This window comes from Condylura cristata, unplaced genomic scaffold, assembly GCF_000260355.1.
Source record: "Condylura cristata isolate star-nosed mole 26May11 unplaced genomic scaffold, ConCri1.0 scaffold00013, whole genome shotgun sequence".
Lineage (NCBI taxonomy): Eukaryota > Metazoa > Chordata > Mammalia > Eulipotyphla > Talpidae > Condylura > Condylura cristata.
The window spans coordinates 2,892,793-2,903,803 of NW_004567114.1; the positions used below are offsets into that span (position 1 = coordinate 2,892,793).

At 57.4% G+C, this 11,011-nt stretch overlaps 1 protein-coding gene across 1 annotated transcript in view; it reads left to right on the forward strand.

Moving 5' to 3' along the window:
* Positions 1-10,400: 10,400 nt before the first annotated feature.
* The window catches only part of CCDC85C (coiled-coil domain containing 85C), a 52,093-nt gene continuing 51,482 nt past the window's right edge, over positions 10,401-11,011 (forward strand). Inside the window, exon 1 of the mRNA XM_012724383.1 lies at positions 10,401-10,441. Within this exon, the coding sequence (XP_012579837.1) occupies positions 10,401-10,441 (41 nt within the window). The remainder of the gene's footprint in view (positions 10,442-11,011) is intronic.

Genomic DNA, 11,011 nt, shown 5'->3' on the forward strand with positions numbered 1-11,011 from the left:
CCTGGCCCTCCCCCTCCCTGCCCTCTCCTTCCACAGGGCAGTGCCCTCCTGCCTGCCCAGGACAGGGACCTGCACCTGCCAGGTTTTCCTCTGAGCCCTCAGCACAGGCCGCCCATCTGCGACCACACAGGCCTCTCGGCAAACCTGCGCCTTTCGGGCGCTCCTCCTGCCCCCTGGTGTCTCCGCACGTGCCCTCTTTCCGTCCCTTTTCCTAATAAACCTGCTCTTAAATATTGTTGTGTGGGGCAACACCACACTGATAAAGAGACGTGGAGCAGGGTGCTGCCCAAGAGCTAGAACCTGGCATTGTTATTGGCAGACTGTGGGGAAGCAGAAAAGGAGAGGGGAAGTAGGAGAGGAAGCATGGAGCTGCTCTGCCTGCGACTGCTTGGTGTCGTGACTGAGACCCAGCCCTGACTCCCCGGACAGGATTCCAGTCTCCTCAATAAGGCGTGCACTGATCAGCTTCTGGGGTCCCCTTAGACAGCAGTCACGGGGCGCCCACACCTGTGATGCACACCCTTCCCGGTGATCCAGCTTTGTGCTGTCATTGACGTGGATGTCACCCTGCAGGTGCTCCTCCGACCCGGCAGTTCTGACCTTGCTTTGGGATACAGAACTGTAGTGACGACATGGAGGCTGCACAGGCCGCTTAGGGGCTTAGGGTTAGCAGACGCACAGCACGTCACTAACGCCTCTGTCTCCTGGAGAAACTTGCCTGGGAACTCACCCCGTGCCGCTGACAGGGGAGCTCTGGGGAAACCTTTCCTGGGGTGAACCCGAGGACCCCCACTCCAAGCTCATCGCCACAAACAACATCAGTTCCACATCACATGCTGTGAACAGGCACAAGAGGGGGACAGGAGGAGCTGGAAGCGCACCCTGGGGGTCCAGACCCCCCACCCTGCGGCACTGGCTAAAGGCAGACCCAGGATTGACCCGGAGGTGGTGGCAGGGGCGCCCCGACAAGTGCCCCCAGATCGCAGCACCCGGCGGGCGTGAGAAGGGCCACTCGGCTGGAAAGGGCAGCTGAGCAGGCACCCGCCCCGTGGAGTCTCGCTGTCCATCCAGAGCGGGCCCGACTCTACGCTGCCGCTCACCTGGCCACTCCCTGTCCACAGCCGCCTGCGGACACCCATGCTATCGAAACCTGCCACCCACGCTGGTCCGAGAATGTCTGGGAGCAGTGCCCAGGCGGGGCGTGTCCACTGCCCTCTCCCCTGCTGGGAGCCCCTGGGGGCGGTGCTGAGCTCTGGGTGGCTGCCTCTCCCTGGCTCCTGGGTGGGTGACCTGCAGGGACACTCGGAACCTCACCTCTGCTGGACCAAGGCGTGGTGATTCCGCCCTCCCAGGCTTGTTTGGAGCCAGGAGGAAACTGGCCAGCAGGCTTGGGGGATAGCGACAGGGCACGCCCCCAGTGGTGCCAGGCTGAGCCTCGGGTCTGGGGAGCGCTCCCTGTCTCATGCTGCAGCCAGAGGTAGGCTTCACTATCAGTTAGCGGTTGTGGATGTGCCTGGTGTGCCCAACAGTGCTTACTCTTAGGGTGAAGAATAAAACAGCATGCCGCCAACATGTCCAGAGGAAAGGAAGTGGCCCCTCCCCAAACAGCCAGTGTTCATGCCCAGCTTTGCCCCCAGTGTCTCCCAAATCATTGTTTCTGGGGCTATTTCTTCTCAGTTCTAGACACTTCTGTTGCCATCAGTGGAGACAGGAGGCTTCGGTGTTCTTCGACCTCCCAGCCTCACCCCTGGCCCCCACGGGCTGTATCCAGGTTAGTGAGCCTCAGTAGGGTTGTGTTAGGTCGTGTAAATGTCACCTCCTGAAGGTCCCCTACGGGCAGGCCCTCTTCTGTGGAGCTTTGTTTCCCAGTTCACAGGCCTTTTCCACAGAACTTCCGAGGGCATCTGGGCATCTCCTTCACTTTCCCATCTGATTCTCTGTAAAACTAGTGACAACAGGGTCGAGTCCTTAGGCACGTGGATGTAGCCTTCCCCTGCCACCAGAACTAGGTGGTATGACCTGGCGAGTTGTTTCTGGGGTCCTATAAAATCCCACACCCATGAGTGGTAAGTGTCCCCAGCCCCGCTCCCCTGTAACCTGCTGAGCCATACCACAGAGGGACGTTCACTGTGACAGAGGGAGACCGTGCCCCCACCCACCATTGCGGGGCGATAGCAGGGGTCCCCAAGAAAAGGGGAGGTTCCAGTTTCCCTGCCCCACTCCCAGGAGGGGGTGGAGCTGAGCAGGGAGGAGAAGAAGCTGAAGAGTGGGCTGAAGAAGGAAGGAGGCAAGATGGAGAGCCAGAAGGGGGCCTGGAGGAGGCCAGAGACATCAAAAGAAGCTTTGCTGGCTCCTTGGCCCTGGACTGGGTGAAGCAGGCTCCGGTGAGAGGCCCGTGGGGAGGTGACCGTGGCAGTGTTTATCTTGATTTTGATGTTGCTCTTTCCCTCCCAGACCCTGGCGGTTCGGATCCTTTCCTAGGGGCCCTCCAGAAGGTGCTTTAGACCCATGGCAGGCTTTGGGGCCTTGTTCTAGGCCCACCCTGTTCAGCCAGACATTTACTCACAAGGGGATGGCTAACTCTGGGTAATAGATTTGGAAACTATATTCTTTGTCTTTTCGGTATTGAACACTAATTGCATTAAAGTTCCTTTCCATTAAAGTGCTTTTATGTTTTGTCTTGATGCAGAGGATGGCAGAACCGATTCAGAGTGGGCAGGTTTGGGGTTCTGTCCAGTAACAGGGCCTCTGGTTTGCTCTCTTTCCAGGCTAGCATACACGGCTAAAGCCTCCTGGAAGGTGCCTGGAGGTTTTTTGTTTTTGCCATCTTGCATTTCTGAAAATGTTTATATTCCAATCTCATATGTGGCAAATTTTCTCTTAGGACACAGAGTCCAGGACAGGAAATCCTTTCCCTCAGACTTTTTTCTTAAAGATTTATTTTTTTATGCATACAGAAATGGAGTACAGCCAGAGGTGTAGAGGCAGTGAGAGTATTCATTGGAGACAGAGTGGGGAGCAGAACAGGCGATCAACAAAGTACACTGCTGAGGGGAGCAGCAGGCGAGCAGGAGAGGTCTGCTGTGCCCTGTGGGTCACCTCCGGGGGGCAAGCGGGGATCGAACTCTCACTGAAGTGGTCACGGCTCGGCTTAGCTTTGCAGCATTTAGCGTTTCAACCTGCTGCACCACCAGGGAGGGCCCCCCTCAGATTTTTAAGGGAACATAGTGCTCTGTGGTCTTCCAGCTTCCAGTGTTCCCAATGAGAAGCCCAGCGCCAGGTTTTTACCAAAAGCATCCTCCTCTACAAACACAGCAGAGTGTTCAAAACTCAAACACCTCCATGCATAGGAAAGCTGATTTAAAACCAAAACCAAAACAAGTCCCTGTCTCACGCAGCCAGCCCTGAGCTGCCCTCAGGGGCACCTGTGTTACTTTCACTTCTTCTGCAACACAGTCTGATCTTCCCGGATACTGGGGTTCAGGCACTGCCTTTCCAGGAGGGGTTAGTCCACTTAGTCCTCCTCTCCCCACCCTCCCGTAAGCCTCACTCACCACTTTCCATTCAGATCAATATGGTGCATGTATCACACTGTATAAACATCATAGCCTACTGAGCGCTGCCACTGCATTTCTTTTCCTTGAAGGACTTCTGGGTTTCCCTTGGGGTTAATAATTGCCTCTGTGTTTTGACTTGCTTGGTTTTCTATGTGCTTATCACTAATTTACCACCAAACTCCAACAGAGCTTGTAGATTTCTCTCCAGAGAGCTGAGGCACAGGAAGTTCACAAGCTGTTCTATTTCTTGGCCTTCTTCCCAGTTCCAGCTAAACTGGTTGTTTCTGGCCCTGAGCCCTCCTAACCCAGTGTCCCTCACATTGTCACCTAGGGCTCCCTGGCCCCTCCATTCAAATCTTCTGTCCCTTGGTCTTATTGCTCATTTTAGAGAAAGGATGTTGGGAAGATCAGGTTTTGTTTGTTTTTAATCTGGAAATGTCTTACTTGAAGAAAACAACTTCTTGAAAATTTTTTCAATAAAAACAAAACAGGGCTCTCCCTGGTGATGCAGTGGGTTAAGGTGTAACAGGATGGTCTCTAGGAAAAGGGGAAGTTCCAGGTTCCCTGCCCCACCCAGAAGGTGGATGGAACTGAGGAGAGAAAAGAAGGAATCTGAGAAGAAGGAAGCTGAATGGAGAAGGAGGAGGAGCCCTGAGGAAGCCACATGGAGCAGCCAGCATGTTATGAAGAAGCCACTTGTTTCCTGGCCCTGGACTGGCTAAGGCAGATGTGGGTGAGAGACCTGTAGGGAGGTGACTATGGCCGTGTTTATATTGATTTTGATTTTGCTCTTTTCCTCCCAGAGGGCCATTTCTGACCCTTTTCTAAGGGTCCCGGCCAGAAGGTGCTTTAGGCTTGTGGGCAGCTTTCAGGCCTTGCTTTGGGCCAGTCCCTTTTGGGTTGACTTTTGTCTACGAGGGGATGGGTCACTTCAGGTGTTTGATTTTGAAATTATATTCTTTGTCTTCCATGTTGTATACTCACTGTATTAAAGTTCCTTTTCATTAAAGTCTTATTATATGTTTTATCTTGATGTGGTGGATGGCAGAACCTATTAAGAGTAGGCAGGTTTGGGGGTACAGGGGTGCCCCTCTCCCAGCCCCGTAACAAAAGCACAGCACTAAGAAGCTAAAGCCTTCAGCATGAGTTCAATCCTGTTGACCCACATGGCACGGCAGACCTGACCCGGCCACTGCTCCCCTCAGCAGTGCACTTCGCCAGTCAGCCTGTTCTGCTCCCCACTCTCTGGTGAATCCTCTCACCACCCCTGCACCTCTGGCCTGTACCCCAGTCTGTTTGCATAAATAAATAAATCTTTAAAAAAATCACATTTATAATCACATCAAAAAAGCATTAAGGGTGTTTCCCTGGTGGCGAAGGGGTTAAGACGCAGTACTACAAATCTATCTGCAGTTGCTGCAGCATGGGTTCGATCCCCAGCCAGGGGGTGACCCACGTGTCACAGCAAACCTCTCCTGTCTCCCCGCTGCTCCCCTCTGCAGTGAATTTCAGTAGATCCATCTTTAATACTCCCCACTCTGTCCCTGGTGAGTCTTCTCATCCTCTGCATCCCTGGGCTGTACCCCCTTTCTTGTATGCACAAGTAAATCAGTCTTAAAGACAAACTTAGGAAAGGAGGTGAAGGATTAGTATAATGACAACAGTAACACAATATTAAAAGGTGTACACGCTGGCACAGCATTCGCTACAAAGAAAGGTGAAATGTTGCTACTTGCAGCTAATGGAAGTAATTCCAGGGAATTATACAAAACAAAGCTAGCCAGAAAGATAAAGTCAAGTATTCAATGATTTCAGCAACATGAGGAATATAAAAAAAAAAAAAACAGAGTGGATGGTCTGACAAAGTGAAATAAAAATAAATGAGCGGATACTGATAACTGGACTGAGATTGCCAGAGGAGAAGAGAGCGGGGGAGGGAGAGAGGCTGGACGGGACGTGGGGGGTGGAGGCAGAGGCCCGTGAGGGATGGGCATCAGTGTGGAATAAACTCAGTTCTGGGAAAGTGTAAGGCCGAGCGAGGCCTGCCCAAGTCTCTCACCAAGACGCGGAGTTACTCAGAGCCGGTCCTCCCGCTACGAGGCACCGCAGCCTGTGTGCAGGGCCTCCTTAAATGAAACACCCGAAGATTTTATTTTATTTTTGCGTAGAACTGGGGGGCAGACCAGAGGTACGAGGGGTGGGGGTGAGAGGATTCACCGAGACAGAGTGGGGAGCAGAACAGGCGGGTCCACTCAGATCCACTGCTGACCGGGGGTCTGCCACACCCTGTGAGTCACTCCCTGGCGGGGATCACACTCAGGGTGCTGCGGTGACAGCCTGAGACCGACCCCAGGCCACCAAGGAGGCCCCTCTCTGAAACTTGAAAGCAGTGAGGCCAGGTGCAATCTCATTGAGCTCCAGAACCCCTAGTTCCTTTCTCTATCCAGAGCACATTTGCAGATTATTTGGGGCATCTGGATGACCTTAGAGAAAGATCTCTAAATCTAGACACCTGGGGAGAGAGTGCGTCCCCCCGACTTACTTGGGGGTGCCCCCTCCACGGCCTGACGCCAGCGGACAAGAGCCTCCTTCCGCCTGGGGCCTCTCAGCCCTGCTGCTCCGTTTGTCTTCCCCAGCTGCTCTGTTGAGCACCCACATTTTGCCCGTGATTAGGTGCCCCAAGGCCGGGCCCTGCCAGTCCTGCCACTGGGCTGAGTTCAAGTTCGGGAGGCTGCGCTGTTCTGGAGAGAAGAGACTGGCCTGGGGTGTCAGGCTCTCGGGCCACCCCAGCAGAGCAGCGCTCTCCTGCTCACGGTGCGGCTTCGGGCTCCAACCTGCCTCTTCCGGGGCGTCTGAGTCTCTCCCTAGCCCTGCAGAAGGATGAAGCCAGGCGTTTCCAGGTAGGTCAGAGGCGCTGAGGGGGAGCACAGGCCCAAGGCTGCCCACCAGGAAATACCGGCAGAGACACCTCATCCTGGGCTGTACTTAACCCAGCTCCCTCCTTTATCACTCATTCATTCAACCAACATGACAGCCGCGGGCTCTCCCAGGCAGGGCAGTGACCGCATGGCCTGCTTGTCACTCCGCATCTTCTCTCTCTGGCCAGATGTGGGTTCATCTAGGGCCCCGGGGACAACTTGGTTTGAGCCCAGCCTTGCACAAAGAAGGTCAGCGGGGGCCGGGAGCAGGGAGGATGACTGTCAGTGCTGAATCAAGCAGCAGCAGCAGTGGCCAGGCTGGGCCAGCAGCCTGCAGAAGCCGCATTAACTATTAAGGTCTCTGCCGACTCTCATTCCACCCTCGGGCATGAAATATTCAGGCCTGGGAGGAGAGTGGCCATCTCAGATACCCGCAGAAGGCCAGGCCTGGAAGGGCAGCATGCTCTCCTAAGGCCCAAGGGCTGAGGGCCACTCCCCAAGAGCCAGCCCCCAGGGTGCCCAGAGGCTATGGGTGCTGGGCAGGGTGGGGCCAGCAGTGTGTGATGCAGCCACAGACACTCACAGAACACCCCAGGGTCCCAGAGAAGAACCTGGCTTTGTTTTCAAGGAGCACACGGGGGGTGGGAGGGTGCTGACGCACACCCCATCATCTGCTGGGTGTCCCTCCCGCCCCAGCGACAAGGGACAGGCAGCCCAGCTCAAAGACCCCATGTCTGGGGCCTGGAGCATGACCGGAGCAAACCTGTAATTACCCTCCAGCTGCCTGACTCAGGCAGGCGCATGTGAAAACATCAATTTGATAAATACCGACATTGCAGATAAGTCACAAGTGGGCAGACCTGCTGTGCTGTGCCTTCAGCTGCCCCAACAGACCAGGCACCTCGAGTGTGATGTTGGTCCAGGCTTCTCTGGTGCTCTGGGGGTTCCCGAGACACAGAGCGGCCGGGTCCTGCATGCCGGGTTCCCTAGCAGTGTGGCGTGAGCACCCCCCGGGATGGTGGTCTGGCGTGACCCGGTTAAGCAGGACCCGTGTCTAGGTGCATCCTGGGGTAGGCCCGGGACAGTCCTGCCCCCAGGACATGCTCACACACACATGGGTGTCCGAGGCGGCGGCCCTCTGCTGCCTGTTAGCTTACGAGGTACTTTACGGCGAGGATCAGCTTTCAAGTACCTTGAGGTGAGCTCGGGTCCTGCAAAGACTCACCTGCCTCAGTGCCCCGTGGCTGGGCCTCCCCTCTGCCCTGTGCCTTGGGCAATGGTGCCAGGGCAAGTCAGGGTCTCTGACTGGGAAGGGAGGGACAGGGGGTAGCTACCAGCACCCTACACCTCATTCATCCATAAAGGGACCTTGCGCCGCTCTGGTGGTCTGGCCTTGAGGTCTCCCAGCACCCCTGGCCCTCTGAGACCCTTCTTCCCTCCTGCCTGACATGGGCTCTTTATCAAAGGGAAGTCTGGCCAGGCTCTAAGCCCCGCTGTGGCTCCCATGGCCCTCGGTGGGCCCTGAGCCTCTGGCCTGCAGGTGAGATGCCCTGGGCCTCCAGTCACCTGTGCCCCCTGGCTTCAGGGGTTCCAGGCGGCCATCCTGGCCTCTCTGACTCCTGGTCCTCCTGCCTGGGTCAGGATGTGAAGGAGGGACAAGGTCCAGGCAAATGCTCCCTCCATGCCCAGCTCCCCCGCTCCCAAGGTGGGTGCCTCGATACCTGCTCATCGACCTCTGTGTTCCTGGGGCTCCCCTATTCCATGATGTTCCTATCCCAAAAGGGATTTGGTGTCTGCCCAGGGCCACGCCCGGCTGCCTTTGTGGCCCAGTTGGGGGGGGACACGAGGTATCCACAGCCTTGGTGTCACCTCTGGACCCAGGTGCAGGTGTGGTCCTGGACGACTGTCTCGGCCGCACCTACACACCTCCCCGCTGCCCCTCTGGGCCTGGGCTAGCGCTGTTCTTGCCCCCAGGATGTCCCAACCCTCTTCCCCGCACCACTGCAAGCTCCTATTCATGCCTCAAGACTCAAGCCAGTAGGAAAGAAGGGAAGACTACGAACAAGAAAGAATAAAAATCAAAGCGAATAAAGGAAAGAGATTTGACTTGGCATCAAGCCCTCCAGGAGGCCACCGGGTCGTCCCTACGTCTCTTACACTTAGGAAAACGTAGCAACTTGCTGCATTTACTAAGGACACGGGGTGGCACCTGCGTGTGGGAATGCTTTACCTGGTTATGTTTCTGTGACCCAAGGGGTGTCTGTGACCTTGGGCCAGTCCTTTTCCAGCGGGTGAAGGCACACTTGATGAAGGGCTGGCAGGTCATGTGCTCACTCAGCAAACCTCCAGCGGGTGGCTCTGGGCCTCAGGCCTCCATATCCTGTGGTGCCCCAGCCTGTCCTGTCCTGGCTGCAGGCAAGGAGGGGCTGGGAGAGCCCCTCCCCTCCCTCAGGGAAAATGTCTCTTATCACTGTTTCCCAGGCTTAGAGACCCTGCGCTCTGGAATATTTTGTCTACTATGTTCCTGTCGGTTTTCAAAAACATTTGTTTGGCTTTAAATGGACATACACAGCCTGGAAGATTCTGGGCAAAAACTGGCGTGGTGGTGCATCTTCACTTTTTAAAATGCCTGCAATCACGTTTACGGGCTTCTAGAGAAGCTGGACACCAGCTGGGCCTCGTGATTTAGCTGTACTGTTTTCATCACAAAGCAGAGCTTATGGTGACTAGGAGCTAGAAAAGCAGAGACTCTGGACAAAGCCTCTGGCTATGGCACAGGGCCTGTGGGCAGTAAGGGGTGGCACCTGCTGCTGGGCCTGCTGTGGTGCTCAGGGCCCTGGCTGCAAGCCCTCTTTGCAGGCCAGGCCGCCCTGCACCTGTCAGCCTCCTGCCCTGATGTCCTGTCCGAGCCTGCCCAGTCCTGGTGGGGTATGGCAGACTCTCAGCAAACCTGTCGCCTCACCTCCACCCAGCACCTTGTCTTCGGGGTTCTTGGACCCACAGCCCCCAGATGGTGCAAACCAGCCCTCCTGGATGGATGCCTCCTCCCTGCTCTTCCTGCACAGATGCAGAGGTGCCGGGCACAGTGTTCACGCTGGGTGATGCCCCCAGTGCGCCAGCTTCCAAGGCCCACCCTCCATTCTATCAGGAGCAGCTTTCTGCACAGGCTTTGTTCTGGGGGAGTCCCCAGGGAGCTATTTAGTTTAGATTCTTGGGGTACAAAAGACCCAACACCTCCCCAGGAGTGAGCTGAAGCCCTTTGACCTCTGAACCCAAACACAGCCTGGCTGGGGCACAGAGCCAGCAGGAAGGATGTCCCTCCACCGTGGGCCAGCTGGCCCGCCTGGGGCTCCTTTGGCACCGACCCCCAAATTCGAATGCACAGAGGGGTCCACCTTGAGGGGTGTGGACGGAATCTCATCCTGAATCTGGACCCTTTTGTGCGCCCCTCCCAGCACCCCCACTCCCTTGCCACACATGGGCCAGAGTGAGCTCTCGCAAGGCAAATTGGGTCAGCAGCCTCCTGCAGCCCCCCCTCCCCTGCTTTCCCAGCTGCCTTAGACGGTGGGTCTGACCCACAGCCTCTCCGCCTCTCCCAGCCCCAGGGCTTCCAGCCCCACCTGGAGCGTCCTCCTCCTTATCTTTGTCCTCCAGCTCAGCTCTCAGCTTCCACCCACCTCAGAGGCCCCGCGTCCCGGGAGCTAAAGGAGCCGCGGGTCACTTTCCGTGATAGCAGCTCGTCTCAGCGCTCTGCAGCGCACTCGGCTATCTAGTTTATTATCTTCTCTCCTCCCTTCCCCACAGAGCGCAAAGTCCCCCCCACCCCCCCGAGGGTGCCGTCCTGGGCTGTCGTCCCTGCGGAGCCCCCCCGGGTTCTGAACGGGCTCGGCCGGGAGCAGGCGCCGGCCACGCCACCGTCTCCGGAATGGCTGAGCAACAGCGAGCCGGGACTTCAGATGTCGCGCGGTGCGCGCTCCCGGCTGTGGCCGCTCTCGATCGAGGGCGCGAGTTTTCTCTCTCTGAGGGTCGGGGGGGAGGGACGCCCGCCCCCGCCCGGCTCGCGGCCGAAGCGCGGTAAATGCGCTTGGGGGACGCGACAATAAAGAGACACTCACGGGCTGCGGGAAGACCCAGGTGCCCCGCCTGGCTGCCGGCGGGGTGGGGCTCCTGTGGCCGGCTGGGCCGGGGCACCCGGCGGAAGACCTTCCTCCGCCCTCCCCGGCGGTCTCCACCTCGAGGTCGCAGACGGTCCCTCGAATCCCCGGGACCGGCGGTCGCGTGGGCGGGGAAGCGGGTCTCAGAGCGCTCCTCCGGGCGGGGACAAGTTCACGGCGCCCTCGCCCCGGGGTGGGGAAGAGGGTGCCGATCGCGCCTCGGGACGCGGCTGCCGAGCCCCCGGCCTCCCGGGGTGCACAGTCCGGGGCGGGGTGGAAGGGCAGTCCGTGTGCCCCTCCCGGCCGAGGACCCGGGAGGCGATGGGGGCGCAGGAGCTCCGGGCTGCGAAGGGGACAAAGAGCGGTCCCGACGCCCGGAGAA